This window comes from Anser anser, assembly GCF_964211835.1.
Source record: "Anser anser genome assembly, chromosome: 14".
NCBI classification, from domain to species: domain Eukaryota; kingdom Metazoa; phylum Chordata; class Aves; order Anseriformes; family Anatidae; genus Anser; species Anser anser.
This window is the reverse complement of record NC_139735.1, coordinates 9,239,651-9,259,791: the sequence shown is the minus strand read 5'-3', so window position 1 is coordinate 9,259,791 and position 20,141 is coordinate 9,239,651. Positions and strand designations below refer to the sequence as shown.

The 20,141-nt window shown below is 52.2% G+C and overlaps 1 protein-coding gene across 4 annotated transcripts in view; it reads left to right on the top strand.

Moving 5' to 3' along the window:
• The window catches only part of UIMC1 (ubiquitin interaction motif containing 1), a 37,520-nt gene that overhangs the window by 14,283 nt on the left and 3,096 nt on the right, over positions 1-20,141 (top strand). For 3 of the 4 annotated variants that reach the window (XM_083798569.1, XM_083798568.1, XM_083798570.1), the window contains exons 4-10: positions 1,737-1,861; positions 2,206-3,354; positions 6,750-6,814; positions 9,288-9,376; positions 10,319-10,398; positions 13,528-13,696; positions 19,231-19,309. In XM_083798569.1, coding sequence (XP_083654695.1) covers positions 1,737-1,861; positions 2,206-3,354; positions 6,750-6,814; positions 9,288-9,376; positions 10,319-10,398; positions 13,528-13,696; positions 19,231-19,309 — 1,756 coding nt within the window. The remainder of the gene's footprint in view (positions 1-1,736; positions 1,862-2,205; positions 3,355-6,749; positions 6,815-9,287; positions 9,377-10,318; positions 10,399-13,527; positions 13,697-19,230; positions 19,310-20,141) is intronic. The other variant, XM_083798571.1, reaches the window with a different exon arrangement.

Genomic DNA, 20,141 nt, shown 5'->3' with positions numbered 1-20,141 from the left:
TGGTCACGTGCACCGGTTTTCTTGCACGTGTCAAAATTTGCAGGATCTGGCCCGATTGCCGTGATGGTTCGGGCAGGGAAGCAGATGAGGCCCGTGCTGGGTGCTTGGGAGGTGTTTGATATCGGGGAAATGCTGCTCTGGGGACGGGAGCCTTCTCAGCCCCTGGGCTGCGGTGTGCTTGCCATTAAAGGGTGCGTTTTTTTCCCCGGTCCCTGCTGGCTGTAACATTACGGAGTGACTTTGTCCAAGGACAAAAGATCCCCACGAGCCCTGCGTGCGCTGTAGTCAGCCTTCGCTTCAACTCCTCTCTTAATTTTTAAAGAAAATTATTTTAAAAGAGAACCTATCTGAACCGAAGCGCTGATTTAGTAGGACACATATGGGAATCTGATGGCTGGTAATCAGAGCAGCCAAAAAACGCTTTGAATCCTGCTCGGGTGGGGGAAAAAACCAGCCTGAGACGAGCAGGGAGCTGGGGGAACGAGCGCGCTGCTGCGAGGATACCTCGGTGCAGCCGTACCACGACCAGCACCATGCCAGGCTCCTGCGAGGGAGGCTGCACTGCCGCGGGTCGGCGGCAGCTGGGGGGGAGAGGACGGCTTGGGAAATGGGAGCCCGTAACTTCTGAATGCATCTTTGTCCAGGGAAACCTCTGGCCTGAAAGCGGCTGCAGCGGGGGCGTGTTTCGTGCTTGGGCGGCCTTCCTGCTCGAGTCCCTTGTCCGTGGAGCTCTCCGGGGCTGTTGGGGAGCGGAGCCGTTCGGCTCACGCGTGAGATGGCGCGGGCAGGATTCTGCCTGAAGGGGGGAGACGGGCTTTGAAGGAAATCTGTCAGTTTGTTGCGAGCGTGAAGATGTATTTTTCAGCTCCTGAGAGTGCTGTTGAGTTGTTGTGCAAGCTGCACTCTGTTCTGCAGGCATTGTGTATTTTAAGCGTAGTGAAAGCGTCGGGTTGAATCGAAGTAAATACATGTTTTCCCCAGTAACTAACTGCTTGGCTTCTGAAGAGCCGGTTTCGGGTTCTAGCTTGCTCTGAAGGAGGAATATTTCAGGGAGATTTTTTTTGCTGGGATAACAGTTACAAGTGTAGGAAACCTGTTTCCCATGCATGACTGCCTTAGTGATGCAGTGGCACAGTGATGTGAGCAGAAGGGGGCTGTGTGCATGCGAAAGATCCTGCATAATACCGCCGAGCCAGAAACGCTATCCTCCATGGAGCTCTCCACCTGCAGCTCGGGGTGAACAACGTGTAGCTCTTCTGTTCGTGGTTAGGTCTCCCGTGGTACTGCAGGTAGCTTCGTGTCGGAAGGCAGTGAGACGTGCTGCTTGGCTCGAAACGGAGCGTGTTAGAGCTGATCTGCTCTCTGTCCTGCCTTGCTCCCGAGTCTGTCCTATAGAACATGGGCATGGCTTGGAAATCTTTTTCCTCTGTCCTTGAGCATGCATTCTGTAGCTCTGGAGTGGCAATAAGATGTCCTGTTAATGTTCTCAAGGAGTCAGAGTTTAGACTGCTGTAGAAACCCCGACTGATGTTCCTGACCGGGGTTACCCTTTTCATTTAGTGTTGCCGGCTCTGGCGTCGGTGATGCCTCTTCAGGAAGGCTGAGGTGTAGGTGCTTTGCATTGTTCCCGGGGAGGTGGGACTCCTTGGGCGCCTCTCCCAAGAGGCTGGGTAAATGTAGGGTGCTTGCATACACCTGCAGCTCTGACTTGACATTACCCTTTTCTCCTGCTGTAGAGATGACTGAAGAGGAACAGTTTGCGCTGGCCCTGAAAATGAGTGAGCAAGAAGCCAGACAAGTGAACTGTCAAGAAGAGGAAGAGGAGGAACTCTTGAGGAAGGCCATTGCTGAGAGCCTAAACGTAAGTGTGCTTCTGTGAAGAGGCTTATTACTAGGGTTCTTCAGCAACATCGCTTTCTGCGCTTGCTTTTCCACGCTGCACAAAAGAAGGCTTTCCTGGAGGTCTAGCTGTTCCAGCATGAGCTGGAAGCAGAGCAGCCACGGGGTAGTTGTTTTGTACCAGTCCTAGTGAGCGGCACACGAAGCCCAGCCTCAGCTGTCCCCCGTTTTGGGGTGTTGGGTTTTGCTGGGGGGGCAGCGCCCATGTTTCTGCAGTCCAGTTGACAGCCCGTGTGTTGGGAGCGTCCTTGCTATGCCCTGCTGATGGGAATGCACCTCTCGGAGAATCAACCTCTTGTCTTTCAGAGCTGTCAGCCCTCAGAGTCCTCTGATGCAACCCCACAGCTGTCTGAAGAAGCGCTGGGCGCACAAGGCCAAAGCCACCCCGCTGAGCAAGAAGGCGGCGAGATCCTGGGAGGCCTGGCGCTTTGCCCCGACACCCCTCGCTCCGAGTGCAGCTCCCACTCGCAGAGCACCAGAGCTGATGGGAACGGACAGATGGATGTCGCCCGGAGCCCCCTCGTAGTGTTGAGGAGGTTAAGCCAGGAAATTGTTGAAAGCTCACTAGTATCCAGCATAATCGTGTCTCCGGGGAAGAGCCAGCCTTTGACAAGGTCAAGTGAAAAGCCTTCCTCGCCACCTAAAAGCGATTCCAGTAGCGTGTTACCTAGCACCCTGGGAGAGGACCTCATGTCTCTGAGTCCCGTCTTTGGCAGGGTGACTTCAGGCTCCTGGCAACTGACACCTCGGAGACTGTTCACAAGCCCCTCCGGCTCTTCCAAAGCAGCAGGCCACGAACCAAAAGAGCAGCCCCTGCCCTGCACTGGCCGTTCTGCGGGAGAGGCCGGCGCTGGGAGCTCGGGCACCCTCTGGAAGAGCTGGGCCGTGGAGGAGGGTGGCAGTCCCAGGAGGAGCGGTGGAGGGGCAGGTCCCAAACACACCTCACAGCCCAGGCACGCTGCCGGAGCCTGTGCTTCCACAGAGCAGAAGGAGGTGCCTGACAGTTCCCCTGAGGTTTGCATGCCAAATGTGGCGGAGGAGAAGCACAAGCAGGAGGAGGCGAGAGACACAGTACACTATTACTGGGGCATCCCCTTCTGCCCCAAGGGGGTGGACCCCAACCAGTACACCAAAGTCATCTTGTGCCAGCTGGAGGTGTACCAGAAAAGCCTGAAGCAGGCTCAGAGGCAGCTGTTGCATAAGAAGGAGTTTGGTAACCCAGTCGTGCCCAGTTCTTCCTTGAGCCTAAACGAGCTTGGGAAGGGAGAGCAGATAAGTAGAGAGAATGGGGTCGCTGATGATACTGAAGATGGAGACCCAGACATGCAGAAGGAGTGCGAGAGCATCACCTGGCTCCTCCCTTCGAAGAGGAGGGAGGCAGAGAGTCCAGGGCACAACATGGAAGAAGAGAAGAACTCCACTTCCGATGACGAACCGACCACGAGCTACTGCCAGGTAAGAGCTCTGATGAGCAGCGGTTCAGCAGTCATGCTCTTCCCTCCATTTTAGGATTCAGTCCCTTCTGCAAAGCAGGCGCCGCTGATAAGCGTTCCTCTTAAATTTAGGGGCTGCCTCCCCCAGCCACCCAGCTTGCCGTGAAAGGGAGAGGAAAAGCCTGCAGGCTGATTTCCCGGCTCAGAAGTGGTGGGGGCATCATGCAGCCTGGCAGCTGTCCATCACTGCACCACTGAGATAAAGACTTCCAGCTGACACTTCCTTCTCGGAGGGGTGTAGCCTGGCAGGGCGTCAGGGCACCGAGACAACGCTCTGGCAAACCAGCTTAGAAACCTGTGGCCGTGTGAGGAGCTCTCTGTTTTCCTCCGCAGACAGAAACGTGGCTGCTTTCCTTGCACTGCGGCCTTTCCTTTTTGCCTCCCCGTTTTGTGAGTGCTTCGCTCCTGCGGGTGCTCTTTTCCCTCGTGGTGCTCAGGTTGCAGCTGTGACGGGCTGGGCACGCATGCACGTGTGTTCTGCCTGCCTGGGGTGATCTGTCGCGGCAGCAGCGCTCGCTGTCCTTGCTCCCGTGCCTCGGCACCTTCTGTCCGTGCCTGCTTGTTGGGTCTGGTAGACGCTAGGTGTCAGCCTCTGTCTCTGTCAGGGCTCTCTCGCTGGAGCGGAAGGCAGCTTTCTGTCACTGCTAAGTTTAAACAGATTGCTAGTCAGATGAAGTATTTATTACTGCTGTATTTTAGGTTTGTGTCAGCCTTTTCCAACCCTCATTTTTCATAATGACTTCACTCCCGGATCATTGTATAACTTTATCTTCTCTATGACTGAAGCCTCGGCTCTGTTGTTCCTGTTTTCAAGTGTATTTGATCATTTACCCTGGTGTTAGAAAGATACTTAACTTGTTTTGTGATATTTATATTCTGTCTTGTAATATTGAACACTTAAGAAAAACGTCATGTCTGCATTTTCTGGTTGCAGAAAAAGTGCAGAGCAGCCTGTGCTGAGAAGTGACTTGTCGTGACAGTGCTTTGGCTGGGTTTAGCGGATACAGATTTAAACAAGCCTTAGAGGTGACCTGCAGAGGAAAGAGGCAGACTTGCGCCTTTTTCATTTCTTTTGGATGGTTACAAACGATCTGAAGGGTTCTTAAGGCAAACTGTGTTTTTCTTTTTTTTTTCCCCTCCCTGTCTTTTTCTTTGGAAATTGAAGTCTTGGTGCTCCGGCAGATTGGGGTGGCTGCAGATCTACGGCTGTGTGCGCTAAAACCCTCGGGAAGCTACAGCAGCTGGGAGGGGCATGAACTTTTAATTAGTATTGAAAAATATGAGTGTTTTTTTCTCTTATTATCCGTGTAATGCTAATGCTTAATTAATTCTTGGGGAGAAAGTGGTTTTAGTGGTGCTGAGTGGGAACTTGTAATGTACTCATCCTGACCACAAGAGCTCTCCTAAGGAGCTGTAAGTGTATGGAGATTTAGTCTTCCTGATATTTTTAAGGTGAAAAACCAAGGGGAGGAGCAAGCTTGAAAATTTCAACCCCGGGCAAAAATTTGCCAGTCTTCTATTTACAGGAGAGAAAAGGATTTCTAAATACCTTTCATCTGCCTTATCGCTCCTGGCTCGAGAGGTTGCTCCCTTCTCCTTTCGCCTCTCTGCGCAGTCGCATGCTGAGGCCAGCGCAGGTGATTTACTTGCAGGATCGATATGTTTGATGTTTGCTTGTGCCTTGCCTCCATTTTTTTCCCTCTATCAAATACAATTCCACCGGCGGTGACGAAGGACAGGCACAGGGCAGCGCTGTCCCCGATGTGCTGCGTGGCTCGGTCCCAGTGCCGCCAGGGGCTGCTTTGCCGGTGGGGACAGTGGGAGGTCTGGGGCTGTGCCGAGGCCAGAAACCATCCCTGCGGGCTCACAGCTGCCCTTGAAAAAGCCTCGTGGTGTGCCATCGAGGTCTGTAGCCCTGCTCTGAAACCCCTCGCCTGCAGTGGGCAGCGACCTTCCACCACGGCAATGGGCAACCTGAGCGGTCGTCGTCTTCGAGACATCTCCTGGCCCGCGAACCTGCCCTGACAAACCTCAGTGCCAAGAGCATAAATTCCTTTGTAGCTTTTCAAACAAGGTCAGGGGACTCGTGGCCTCTTAAAAGATTCAGAGGAAAACGACCCAATTCTGGAGAATTAGAATCCGGTGACCTGAATTAGTGCCATACCTTAAAACATATACAGGAGGAAAAACGGGATTGTGGCACGGTGTTTGTGAGCAGGGTTTGTGGTTCTTCAGATACGTGCAGTTCAACGACGACAACAACACAAAGTAAAGGAGGAGGTGTGGTATTTTATGTTAATGATGTGTTAGGCTGTGAAGAAATAAAGAACAGTGTAGATGAAACAGAATATTTTGGGGCTGGAGTCACTTTAGGGAAATCTGGCAAGAGGCCTTGCATTGGGGCTTGCTGGGGAAGCGCAGCAGCCATCTAGTACTGGGGCTGATCGAAGTTGAAACCTATGGAAGAAATCAAACCCTGAGAGGAGGAGGGAGAAAAACCCCTTGGATTTCTTGGAGAAATGGCATGAGAAATCACAGGCCTGCCAGCGAGGACTGCTAATAAACCGCTGTAATTCCATCTGATTAGAGAATGGCAAGCGTAATGTGTACACTGAGGAAGAAGAAAGGGAGCCGGGTAATGACTGACATGTTAGCCTGACCTTGGCAACGCACAAGGCTTTTGAACAAATTTTAAAGGAGAGAATAAGTGGAGTCACAGAGGTAAATGAAAAATGGGATAAAATGCACATGGATTTACCAGCTGCAGATTGTGCAGGTTAATCTGTTCCCTCCCTTTGATAGGACAGCTGATTACCCCGCCGAGAAAAATGCAACAGATTTTATCTGTAGGAATCTCAGAAAAGTACTTCTCGTGGTCAACCAGCAGCTGTACCAGTTGATCAGGTCATCCAAACTCAGGCAAATGGATCTGAAAGCGGGGTGGGTGAGGGCTGCTGGAGTGCTTGAAGACACTGAGAGCCCTGGGTTGTTCTGCTTAGCACAAACGGAGCTGGGCAAGGGCTGTGATCGCTGCCACCATCGGGATAGGCGCTGGGAACAGGCAGAGACTGTGAACGTGAAGGACAAGGTTGAGAACAGACGGACACGGGATGTCCAGGAATACAGCTAGGCAGCAAAAAGTACTGCCAGGCATTGTTGCAGAGCGCTGCTGAGCTCCTTACCGAAAGGAGTAATGGAGGCAAAAAGCTGACAAGTTCAGGACAGATACTTAGCCGTTTCAGGAAAAAAAAGAAAAAACGTGCTGCACGCAGAACCTGATGACCCAGCAGAGCCTGTCTGGCCTGGTTAGCTGTGTGTGTTGCTTTATACTATATCAGAGTTCTCTTTCTTTTCCAGGCCTCCCAGGTGCTGTCTGCAGAGGATGTACGCGGAGACGGGGAACCCATGCAGACTGCACAGAGGTGAGGAGGGGGGAATTCAGTGTACCAGGTCCGTGGGCTCGCCCTGGGGACGTGGACTCATCCTCTCACCGGGAGCAGTTTGGGGCACGGTCTGCGTGGGGCTTGCTGAAGCCCTGGGAACCGTGGAGCCTCCAGCAGCAGGTCCTGCTGGAAGGGCTGCGCGCAGCTGCTGCTCGGACCTGTCCCTGGAAATACACGGCTCTGGAGCAGCGAGGGAGGGAGGAGAGGCGCAACTGGGGAGAAGGGATCAGTTATTGTTCTTGCTCTCTGAAACGTGCGAGTACATCCTTGTACAAGTAAGAGGGCTTGATCCTTACCCTCTGAAGCTAATTTGACACGGTACAGTAAAGCTGTGGAGATGGGTAGGTGAGCTAAAGGTGAGTTACAGCAGCGTGATCACACGCTCTGCCTTTGAAGGCACATATGCAGCATGGTGAATGGTTTACAGAATTTCTGTGTGTATTTTTATATTCTTGCCTTGCTGCTGAAGAGGAAAGAAGGGAGGAGGAAGCCAGACGGCACTGCCTATCAGCCAAAGATAGAGTGCAGTGCTCCAGAAAAGCCACTTCAGCAGATGACAGGTGTGGGACAAGTCAACATGATTTTCTTCAGATTTAAGCCTAGTCTTTTTTTTCCCCCTTTTTTTTCTTTACTTCCTGGGGGATGCAGTTCTGCAATGAAGGCTGTGAGAAGGTCAAAAGGGAGAGGATTCAAGGAGCAAGTTGCAAGAGAGGGTGGAAAATATCATGGTTTTTTTTATTGGCTGGGTTTTAAAATTGAAACCTGTTTTGAAACAAAACTGCCAACTTTTCTTAGGTCTAACAGCATTGGCCCGAGTGGTTAATAACAACCTGCTGTTGCTTGCACCTTTCTAACAAGCTTAAAGCTCACCTTGGGGAGCAAAAGGAACCTGCAGGAGCTGATGTGCCTGTGACAGATGAGCTTTTGCTGCTGTGTCAGAGCAAAAGGCGCCGAGGTGTACGCTCCGGAGCTCTGCCTCCCTCCTGCTCAAGGCAGGAGAGGCCAGGGCTGAATCTGCTGAGAGGGAGATCTCCTCCTGCCTGCGTAGCTGCTGGGGTTGGCTGGGGATGCTCCCCCCGAGGCCGGGACTCACCTGCCTGCTGCAGCCCCTCGCGTGGCAGCTGGCACATCTGCAGCACGACAAAATAAAAAGGCTGCAGTCTTTGCAGTTCGGTGCACGTTAAGGTTTGCCATCTGGCTCCTGGTAATTTGCCACAGCAGTCCTCCCTCGGGGGAGGCTCGGGCACCCTGGGCTGCCGGCCTCAGCGATGCTTAATAGGAAAACACTGCTCGGAGCTGTCGGGAGGTGTTGGAGCAGTTGTGGAAGCGGCAGCGGTGGAAAAAGGCTTCTTTGCTTTCTGCAGGCCACTCTGCTTGATTGTTTTATGCTGTGTGCAGAGCATGGTAGATTGGGGTTTTAATAAATGATTATAGGCTTTGTTACCAGGAGATAGTTGGTGTAGCAAGAAATGTGGTTTGACTTCAAATTGATTAGCCCATTTTATAAATGTCATAGCAAGTTGTTTTGTGTGAGTTCTTTTGAAGTGAGCCCTGATGTTAGACACAGAGTAAAACATGCTCAGCCTGGATTCATAACAAATGCTTTGAGATGCTTTATTTAGAGAGAAAAGCCACTTGTGATTTCCTATCAGAATTTTGTTATTTATCATAAATCAGCAGTGCCTGTTCTCTCCTCTCTGAGGCCTGTGGTTGAGCCTAATAAATCTTCTGTTTGTCAGTGTGGGGATTCATGTTTTTTAAGTGTGTTCTTGCATACTTGATCAGACTAATCAGGAAGCCATGCAAAGCGCTGAGAGTGTCAGCATGGGTGCCAGACTTACTCAGCAATGCCTGCCTGTTTCAGAGAGACACTGTGCTTGGTGGAAAATAACGGAGGAACGCGAAGGTTAAAAGGAGCGGGGCAGCATGCGGCACTGCGCCGAGGAGTCGCCACGCCACTGCCGCTAGGACTTGGCCGCAGGGAAGCCTGGCATCGTGCTGCATCCATGCTGCTTCTGCCTGCCATGTGCAGCGATGAGAGAGGAAATTAGTGCAAAGAAGGAGGGAGTAATGCAGGACTGAGCAAGTGTGTGCCTTTCCTCTCTGAGGATTTCGTTCCCCAGATGGAAGATGGTACCTGCACAGCTCCCAAATCTAAGAGTAGAAAGAATCAGGAGAGCCCTGCAGGTATTTTTGCTCCCCTCCCACGAGATAGAAGCCCTCGATAAAAAGACACAAAGGGTCAGTATATGAAAATTAGTTCTTTGGGGAGTTTCTGCTTAGGACAGCATTTTGTACCAATATGTTTCTCTGTTATCCTGATCGTTTCTGGCTATCAAATAATGACCACCTGGAAATGGCAGAGTGGTCTGCTCTTCTGAACTGTGCAAGACAGGCAGGAGCGTGTTGTCACACCTGCTGCATTTGAGTTTTATATTTATATTTTGAACAGCATCTCCATGTTGACCCCACTTGGCAGTAAAAGGAGCCCAGATATTGCCACAGAGAACTCTGCTGAAGAGGAGATCTCTGTTTGCCCAGGTAAGAGGCGCCTGGGAATGTTCCGAGCTTTGAAACAAATGTTACACACTTATAAAATACAGAGAAAAGAAAAGAATTTTCAAGTCATGTGAACAAAACAAGTTTTCCTTCCCAGCTGTGTTTATCAGGGCTGAAATTATCCGAGTAATTTTGTTTTCGTTCCCTGGTTTTGGACCCATTCCCTCTAAGACAATGTTGCAGCTCTGTGACCAGAAATAGCTGGGTGCTTGCTGCCGATGAGACCAGGAAGCGCATCAGTGCAGAGGGGTCGTTCTAAACAAAGTGCCAGGTGTTGTCTCTGCAAGGCTATCATGAAATTTTCACATTTTTCACTGTCAAGATATGTAAAGCATGAGAGCTGAAATAATTTTTTTTTGTCTTGCATTAATTAAAACTGTTTGGGACCAACAAGTTTTTCTTCCTTGGTCTCTCCTACCGCGTTTGAGATTTTCCAGTTCAGGGTTTTAAGTGAGGGAAGCGATGAACAGCCCGCTCCTGGTGATGAGCAGCTGTAGGGAGAGGCCATGGCAGTGCTTGGAGGCACGTTTTGTTGCGAAGGAAAGCCTGGAGGTTTGATGGTGTGAGAGCGTGACAGACCACAGAATGGGAGCCCTGTTTGCCGTGCTCCTCAGATGCAAAGGAGAGCTCTGTTCTTGCATTGTCTCTGTCCCAGCAGTGTCCCACGCACTTGCCCTGAGTCTAGTCTCACTCCCCATGAAGCTGCAAAGCTGCAGTGGCTCTGTCCTCACACCATTGTGCTGTGACTCTTAACCCCTCATCCAGCTGTGTTGTTGCACGTTGTCTGATAACATTTGTGACAAGTCTAAAAAATGTTTTAAAACTGTGAAAACGTTGCTAAAAAATGGGTTAAGTCGCATCAACAAGAGAGGAAAAAGTTTGGGGGCTGCAAAGCTGCACTGACGTGGAGTTGTTTTTCCGCAGAGACCCAGCCGAGTCCACTGGAATCTGCTGAGCCAGAGCGAGAAGAGCTCTGCTTGGCCAGCAAGGATGCACCTATGCAGGTAAAAGAGCCCAAAGCTGGGGAAGTGTCCTGTTTCCAGTGCTGCTCTCTAGATCTTTGGTTCAGCTGGGCTGTGCTAGCATTTCCCCCTGGGTAGCCGGGAGCGTGGGCCGCTGGGATCCTCACGAACACTTCTCCATTCACTTTTCTCTGCTGCTTTGTAGTTCCAATCCCTTTTGGCCAGCTGCATCTGGAGCCTTTCAGTCCTGTAGCTGGAGATCTGTTATCGGTTGCAGCTCGTTCTTCTGTATCCCGTGCACTGCTGTGCTGGAGGACATCATCAGTGGGGACAGCAGCCCGGTGCTTGCCCAGGGTCAGAAGCGCAGGGCTCTGGTGCTCAGTGGTGCAGGGGGATCTCAGTTACTCGTGTTAGGACACAGTTTTATCTCTTACAGTCCTCCGAACACCAGTGTTTGTTGGCCACAGACCATCTCCAAGAGGCTGAGGAGAGATTCACCCAAGGGGACTGGGTTAGGATAAAGATAGCAACGAGGTGTTGAGGGCTGGTGGTGGCTTGCAGCCCAAGGAGAGGGAGCTGGGCCCAGGAACCTTGATTTGTATGCAGTAATAGTTACCAGCAGTAGTGAGCCAGTGGCGGGGCCATCCTCTCGGCTCCCGATACAGATGTGCGCTGCCGTGTGGCTGCTTTCCCTGTGTTGTCACACCTGTGCAGCAATTGCCTCGCAGCTGTCACTGTAGCGACATCTGACTTCAGTTCCTGCTTCTGATAAAACTCCCTTTGTCTATTAATTTAGAGAGCGATATCAAAGGGGTTGCCAAGTGCTCCTCTGGCAGGGTACATGAATACAGAACCGTGCGGCTCTCGACAAGAGGATTCATTTGTGGAAAGCTCACTCGGGCAGCCTGCAGCTTGTGCAGCGCGTCTGCAGCTCCGAAGCCTCATTGTCACGGGCCTCTTAATAAACCCAGTTCTGCTCTCGTGCTCCCTCCAGTCCGCAGGTCCCTCAAAGCGCTGCTCAGTCAATTAGAGGCTGCGGCAGGCAGAGGTAGTGGTCCTGTGCAGAGCCCCGTGTCTCAGCCCGAAGGCACGCTGACGGCCCGTTTGGCAGAACGAGGTGCTGGGGCTTCCTAGGGGCTGTTCCACATCGTTATCCGTGGCAGCAGGTACCAGCCCCAGCCCGCAGCCTCCCAGGCAGGCGGCAGAAGCAGCTGCCCGTGGATCAGCAGTTAGCACGAAGCAGGCAGAGACCGCTGGGACCGACTCCGTCCTCGCAGATGCTGAGCCGGGACACGGGAGTCTTGTTCTTGAGCTCAGCCTCTAGCATCGCTCTTGGCTGGCTGCTGCCTGCGAGTGCTGCGTCTCGTAGGCAGCTTTCCCTGCTAGAGAGGGGAGGCGACGGTCCCTGCCTCTGACGGGGGTGACTGGCTCTGCAGTCGAGGTTTTTCGGACTGCTACTGCAAGGTTTTGTGCACGCCGTTTCAGGGCTGTGGTATCTTTTGTTACAGCATGTTGCATTTCCATTTAAAATTAGTAATTTACCACTGAATGTAGGCGGGCAGGGCGTGTGGAACCGGTGATCTCCTAAGACTGATTTAAAAATGGCAGCTCGAAGGCACGGTGCCTGCTGCTTTTCCCATCATTTTTTTGCTGTGTTGTCTGACTAGGATAATGCGGGTTTGATCTGATCATTCATATTTGACACATCTTGTTTTTTATGACTCCTCTTTGTAACGCCCCACGGTGAGGACTTCGCGAGATGTAGTGACACTGAGAAGTGAGAGCAGGGTATGAGTGCTAATGCTGCGAGCGATGTGCTCCAACAGCTTGTGTTTGGCTGGAGGAACTCTTGTGGCAACTCCTCCGTAGAAATCTAGTGCAGAGTCTCCCTGGAAATGAGTGCAGTGTTTTTGGGGGTCGGTACCATCGCCTGTCAGGCGGTGACTGGGAAAAATGAATTTTCTGACTTGGTTTCTCAGTTTAAGATGCAGTCGTGCAATTTCTTGCAGAGCTCCCTCTGAGTCAACCAAGCGCTCTCCTTCCCTTTGGAACATAAAAATGAGGATGGATGCTCAGCATCAGGCCCTCGTTTGGCAAAGCAAGCGTTAAACCAAGAAATATGACAACGTGCTCCAGCAGCACCGAGCATCTTGGCCGGCCCCAGTTACTGCTTCCCTGAGCTTACACCGTTGGAGGGATGCAGACAGCAGTTTTACTGCACGTGTCACTGCTTAGCCCTAAGAACAGAAAGCCCTCCTATGTTATTTCCCTATAGGTTTCTTCTACGTGGTTAATATTTAAATAATTTTTAATGGAGGGGTGGGGGGAAGGTTTCTTTTTTAAATATGGAGAGATTTTGTAGCAAGCCTGACTAGGCAGAGACCTAACTGTGAGTGAGATGGGAGCAGCCTGCTGCATCCAGGAAACAGGAGCGGCGTAGGGAGCAGCCTGTGTCTCTGGGGTTTGTAGTGGAGCACCTTTGCAGCTGGGTAACCAACGCACAAAGAGAGTGTGGGGAAGTGTTAATGGCACCCAGGGAACAAACACGGGCTGTGACATTTTGCCCTGGCAAACAGCCGCTGTTAGTAATGCCGTGTGACATGGATTTTTGGCTGCGTTGCCTCTCGTGGGTCTGTGTCACCTCTGATGCTGCTCCAGCCACGTCCCCTGCTGAGGAGGAGCTTCCCAGCGATCTCGCCGTGCCGCAGCCTTCCCTCGTCCCGGGGAAAGCTGTGTTCCCAGACAGCGCAGCCTCTAGTGTGGATCGTGTCCAGAAAGTGATGAGCACAAGTCAGGTGTTGAACTCTCGCTTTGCCCCATGAATTTCCCATCAGTTTCGCTTCTGAGCTTTCCTGATTAATGGAAGCTTTGCCATTTTTCTGTTAGTATAGGTAGTGTTTGCCTTAAACGGTGTGCACGGCTGTGCAGGGAGGTTTCACCATGATTCAGCAGGACATGTTGCCTTTGGAAGAAGAATTAGACATTAGTGCTGCACAGTTTACTCAGGCAGTGGTGTTATTTCTGACCTGTATGTGATGAAGGGAGAATAAAACTTACCAAGAAAAAGCAAGTCTCTAGGAGGGCGAGCAGCTACCAGACAGCGCAGAGCACTGCAGCTACCAAAAAAAGAAATAACACGACTAACTGTCTGTTTCTCCTCTTCTTCCTTAGGCCAGTGAAGATGAAAATGCTGGCAGGGCTCTGGCTGAGGGCAGTCCCACAGCTGCTGACCGCGTGTTGTGCCCGCTGTGTGACAAAGGCTTTCCAGCTGCAGAGATCGAGCTGCACGCTATGTACTGCAACGGCGTCGTGGGAGAGGAGCCTGGCGAGAACAGTCCAGGTCTGCCAAACACTCCGTATATTTGCTTTTTGTGCTGGCCTCCCTCTCCTGGTACTTGCAGCCAAGTGCTGGAATCCTTTTCCTCCCGGGATATTTGGTGTGTGGTGTGGCAGGTCGGGAGGTTTGTCCTCTCTGCCTTGGTCCATCTCAGAGCTGGCCAGGAGAGTGTAACTGGAGACTCTAATAATTTCCAGAACCTCCTGCACAGAGAAATCTTCACTGGTCGGCTTCATAACTGATCACAGTATTAGTCCCGGGGAAGGTCTATAAGCTGAGCATTACACAAGGATCGAGACCTGGCTGTTTCACACAATGTTTGCAAGGTACATCTATTTTGAGTTTAGTGAGGACCTGCAGAGAATTTGCCAGAGAGAGAAAATGGCAGGCTCTAGAGCCATGCGGGTGAGCATCCTTCAGGCCTCTTAAGAAATGAGAATGTTCTGTACCACTGCGAGAACAGCCTGCACTGTGCAATGAGCCTGACATTTGTATGTGCAAAAATGGCTTGTTCAGCAGGAAGGGATTGCAAAAAAAGTTTCCCTCTTGCTCCTCCAAAATTGCAAAATGATAGCTATTGATCTGGGAGCTCAGATTTTTCTCCTTCGTGTGAAGAGTGAAGCATAGAAGTGCAATCGGAATGCCCGTATTAAATCCTCTTTGCGCTCTTCTGTGTCAGTTTTCTGTAGCCAACCTTTGTAGAGCTTAAGTGAACAAATACACCAGTTGGCTATCAATGTATTCAATAAGTTATGCTTTAGCTGCTGCTTGAAATGTAAAATCTGTTAGCACAATGTCAGGTAATATCAAAGTAGTGGCTTGTAATGAGATTAACTTTTCAGGTTGTGAATATATAATTTTTAGTTGCATACTGGGTTATTAAATGCGATCTAAATCTGTAATGTTTAAGCAATTTGAGCAAGTCAGAGCTAGTGCAAGAGCTGTAACTTCTGCACTCCTCTAGCAGGAAGAAGTTTCTCCATGTAATCTTAATGCAGAGTTGATGTAGCTTTAAAATACTAGGTCCTTGTTATACTAAATCTTTGAGGATGTGACATGGGTCCTGTCTAGCTAACACGAGTCAGAGTAGCAGCTGTTACTGCTCGGTGCTGGATTTTGGTGGGGAGTTCTCTCTGCAGGCACAAACCAGCTACCAATGCAAAGGGGGAGCAGCTCGTGCAGATCATGCAGTATCACAGTTCCTCTCCCATCCCGATAAAGGTCTTAACTGCACTACAAAACAGAGCAGAATTTTTAGTATGCCTTTTAGCAGGAATGGCTTTGGCCCTGTGGTAGTCGGGTCCCCCGTGTGCCTGGATTGTGGGTATATCCATTGATCCTGGGGAATCCTGACTGTGATCAGGAAGAGGCTTTGAAATTTTTGGCAGTGCAAGGGAATTTATTCTTTCCTTTGGTGTTGGCTTTCAGCAGGACGGACTTCAAGGCTGGCCTTTCCACTCTGCTTCCAGACTGGTCTCCTCGGGGATGTTTGTAAGGGTAGTTATTTTGGAATTGCTGTGCTGCTATTCTGCCTTGTTCAGAACAATCCCCCCCCAAAAAGAAAACTAGCCTGGAATAAAAGGGATCTTGGTCTGCAGTAATGGCTCTAAGCATAGCAGTGGTTCTGGGACAAAATCACAGTAATTTGGGTTTTCTATTGCCAGTTATTCTAGTATTTTCCCTGTAGAGACCAGGCTTTATTAGCCATAACACTCTTCAACGCATGTGTTGTTTGGGCCAGGGCTCTTCACGGAGCTGCGGGCTCCCCGTGCCCCGAGCCGCGCACTTGAGCTTGGAGGAAAACATAACGTGGGGGAGAGTCCCGATGCCTGCTGGGCTTTGGCTCGTAGGGCACCTCCCTCCAGCTCCCAGCGAGCGTACCGAGACAAACATCCCCCCGAAAGACCCCGGCTGATGGACTGCTCGGGGGGACTTGGGATGAGCAGGCGGGGGAGATGTTTAGCTCAGCAGAGGTCAGACAGTAGCTTGGCACATCTCTGCAGGTACAACAGGACTCTGCTTCTGGGGCTGTTATCTTGGCACCTTTTACTAGCATAAAACCTCCAGGTAAAGTAATGCATGGGGAAAAAAAGGTGGGAGAGCTGTTCTCTGAAGCAAATGCCAACTCCGATGTCGGTCCAGAACCTGTCCCCTACCACTGCAGCACCACGTCCTTCTGGCTGGATGCTGGCTTCCTCAGAGCAGAGCAACAGTCCTGTGCGAAAGGAAATCCAAGTGCTGCCCTCTAAGCCTTGTCCTGATCTGTTTAGGAAAGACAGCTTCACTTTTCCTTTGCTGCACCGGGTCAGGGGTTCCTGATCTGTCTTCAGACTTATTAATTGGATTTACTCCTGATGGTTTCAGTACCGCTGATTGCTGTAGCTGCCAGTGTTTGCAGTTTTAAAATTACAAAAGGATGGATCCTTGCTGGTTTTGTTTCTCTTCTTCCCTCTTCTAATCATGCACCAAAGTCTTTCAGGGGGATCTATAAGGAGGGCAGCTCAGGCTGGCTGATGTTTAAGGACAGGTTTTCAAATTAGGTGGCTGGGCAAGACGAGCTGCAGTTGCTTCACTTACGTATATACATGGCTGCCCTGGCTGGATGCCCAGACAACCACATACCTGGACAGTATGAAAATCTGATCATGAATTTCCATTTTCCTGTGGTCTGAGTAAATAAAAAGGAAGAGCCTGCTGTTGCTTTAGCTTCCGTACCAGGTTGGGGGGAGGTTCAGGTCCCAGGTTTCCAGTTCAGTGGCTGGTGTTAATTCCAAGTGAATGAGCAGAGCCATGGAAGTGTTGTGCCAGCTCCCTCTTCCTTCGTGCCTCCAGCTGAAGGGCTCACTTGTGCGAGGGGCACTTCACGGAGCCACCGGCTTCATTGCCTCCTGCTGCTGCTGCTGCCCATGCACGGATCTGCTGGTCTCTGGAAGTGAGTCTTGGCAGTTACTGAGCACATCAAATCGTCTTGAGCTTTGGGACATACTCTATTCCGATCGTCCTCCATCTACGTGCTCCCATCTTGTCAGTTCCCAGGTGAGCCTGGGGAAATGAGGATTTGCACATCCCTTCCTCCCAGAGCCCCGAATGCAGCCTGATGCAGCTGTCAATCTTCAGCGCAGCAGCAGCGCTGGTGCTGTTAAAAACCTCCTGACATCAACAGAAGTGGCACTGATACAGTGGAAAGAGTAGCAGAATAGGTGCAGGGAAAAGCTTCTCCACTCCTGAACAGGGACAAGACGCTGGCGAGCCTGCCACTGATAGGATTCTGTGCCTAAAGCAGCGTGGCTGGCAGCGAGGGCGGGGGAAGCAGGTGCAGAGAGGAGCAGACGGCTCGTGCAGCAAGGCGAGGAGCTTGGAAACGTGTGGCCTTGCCCCTCTGCGTGCTGGCATCTGGCTGAGCTCACCTGGCAGCCCCGGGAGAGGTGCTGAGGGTGATTTGCCAGCCAGGAGAAATGCTGAAGGAGTGAACAGGCTGTCCTCAGGCTGCAGGGTGCCTGGCCCAGCTCAGCGCCTCGCACCAGGCGGCGGCGCAGGGTTCCCATCGCACGGCGGCTCAGGACTGCTCTGCGGTCTGGGCGTTTGCCCCACGGCAAGTATTTTCCCAAGTTCCTGACCCCCCCCCCCTTTGCCGTGGGCTGCTTCCCGTGTGTTTTGGCAGGGGTCGTGCCTCGCCAGCGTTTGTGGGGACGTGAGCGGGGAGGGCTGGCTGCTGCGCCTCCGCCAGCCGCTGGCACCGCCGGCCCTGTTCTCTCCCCTGCGCCTCTGCTGTCAGCAGCACAGCTGGGGGTCTTCCCCTGGGCACGCGTAGAGCTGGTCCCGGAGATCTCTAATGGGCCCATTATGCCAGATGTGTTCACTGCTTTTGGAAGAAAATAGAACTGATTAACACCTGAGCTGGTGCACGAGGCTCCTGAGACGGTGTTAAAAGAATATTAACAAGTGCGCGCCGAGCCGGAGAGCGGCTTTCACCGCGCTGTCAAACGCGCGGGAGTCGGGCTGTGGGGAGGCTGGGGGGCCGGGGGGTGGCCGCGCTCAGCTGTCCTCCTGAGCACGCTGCCACTTCAAATCTGGGCCAGGCTGAGCTAAAGGGAGACGCCCGCTTTGGTGCCTGTGAGAAACAAGCTGTTGGGATCCGTCGTCGCCCACGAGACAGTGTCCACGTCCTAGGAGACGCTCGAGCCTGTTTCTTCAGCGTGGATGTCCCCCTCCAGCCCCAGCAGCTCCCGAGGACCTCACGGCGCATCTGGTGGTTGTGGCTGGTCAGCGACTGCCAGCAGGGGAAGGGCCTTGCTGTGTCAGCACCGTGGGTAGCTACTGGGGCTCGTGGGGTCGCCGGATGCTCTGGAAATGGGGTTTTGCAAAAATTCCGGAGGATTCCCTTTGTCCCGCACAAAATTCTGTGCGCCCCTTTCTTTGCCACAGCTGATGAGCCAGCAGTAACAGCTTTGTCATGCCCGTAGCTTGGATCCGGGCCTTTCTCCTAATGAGAGCGTGGAGTGTGGCAAGCAGTGCTTCTGGGCTGTGGAACAGCTCCGTGCATTGCCCCTCGGCCAGATTGCCTGAGAGTGCTTACTGTGACATCTGCTTCGGGGCCGGGGTCTCGGATGTCCCTGGTGGAGCGAGCTAAGATATCCGACGTGTTCCCCGAGGGTCTTTGCTGGTGGCATGTCAGCAGGAATATGCTGAGGAATTCAGCTGAAAGAGGCAACGCTCCGACGTGCTCCCCGCAGCTGCCTGGGGAGCAGGTTTGGGAAGGCTGCTCGGGCTTGCTGGGGGAACAGGGATGGTCGCACCCACCACCCGCGCGCTGCTCAGGCCAGCATCTCGCTGGCTGCCTCCGCGTGTCGGAGCAGCACCTTCCCTGCTGCTGTCGGAGAGCAGAGCTTTTCATCCAGACACCTCGCGGAGCTGTGCGCAGGCAATTGTTCAGATCGAGGTGGGGGCAAAGCAGCGACTGCGAGGCCAGTTGTTGTAACCTTCCCACCCCAGCACGAGCTGCGTCCCTCCCCGGCGAGGCTGCCTCTTCCTTGCATGTCTGCAAAGGGCTGGTGCCCCTGCGCAGCCTCAGCCCTCCTTCCTCCCCAGCCTCGCAGCTCCCACGCTCCCTCCCCTGCAGCAGACACGGGTGTTTAGCTTGGCAGCGAGCGGTGCGGCGATGCCGGAGCAGCTGGGTAACTCCGCTCCCAGGCTGCTGCGCTGCCGTGCGTCAGCTTCAAAATTACTGTAAACTGCATACTGTTGATCCAGCTGTTTCTGGTGGAAGACAAGTTCTGGTGCGAAATGGCTAGCTGGCTTCTGAGGCTGGGGAAGGCGACTTCTTCCAGAGCCCTCCGAGAAGAAGGGAGAGTTGGCCAGCCCCCACTTAGGCAGGAAAGGAGATCCTGCCCATCCCCGTCCCGTGTTTCTTTGCCTCGCTTTGCGTCCCTCCTGCTGCAACCTTTAGCGAAAGAATGAAGGGTGTTGCATGTGGGCGTCGTGCAGGGGTGATTTGGGGATGGATGGCAGGCAGGTAACCTTTTCTGTTTTGCCTCCAGTGCTCACCCGGCATCAGAGAGAGGCCAGAAGTAAAGCTGCCGGTGGTAACAGCGGCCCAGCGGCCTCAGACATTGACAAGTAAGTAGGTATGCTTGCTCCTCCAAGATTGTCTCTGTGCTCCAGCTCTAGCTTGTCCCTGGATGTCTTCATCCCTCTATAAATGCTGGCTGTTGGCCTTACAGCATCGTTTCCCTAAGAAATTGCCTTCGCTTAGCGCCTCTTGTTGCAGTGCTGGGTATGTTTACACCGAAACAAGAGGAATTTGCTGTTCTCTGATTTGCTTATTTTTGCACTAATTCCTTCCAGCCAAATCCGTGGTGGGCCAGGGATGTGTGGTCTCTGGCCATCCTGGAGGGAGCTGTAGTTAAAATGTTGCTAACTCAGGCAATTTCTGCTGGGAGATTTGAGCTTGGTAACCCTGGGAAAAGAAGAGGCTAGGACAGGGAGGCTGTCAACATGGCACCTGTAGTGATATTCTTAATTAAATTAGACTTTCAGAATAGCAGTGGCTTTGTTTAATCTCTTCCCATGCAGCCCCTCCTCCTGCCACCCACACAAAGCATCATAAGAGAGGATCTGACAGTAAAATCCCTGCTATGGAAGCAATTTTGCTGTTACAAACAGTGGATGGCAACATCACTAATGGAATTAGGCTAATTATAGAGAGGACAGCTTCTGTTTAGACACATTATCTGGGTAATCAGCACTGACTGGAAAGAAAATACGGGAAAAGTACTGCAGAGTTTTGCTCGATGGGGGCTCTCCATACGCATTTTAGAGCCTGGGGTGAGTTTTACTAGGAGAGTGCTGCTTATCAAACTGAACACAGCACTGCTGGGGCTGGTCCCTGGGGGCTCGTCTCTTCCTGCAGAAGGTCCATTCCTGAACAGCTCCCCGGGTGGATGCTCTC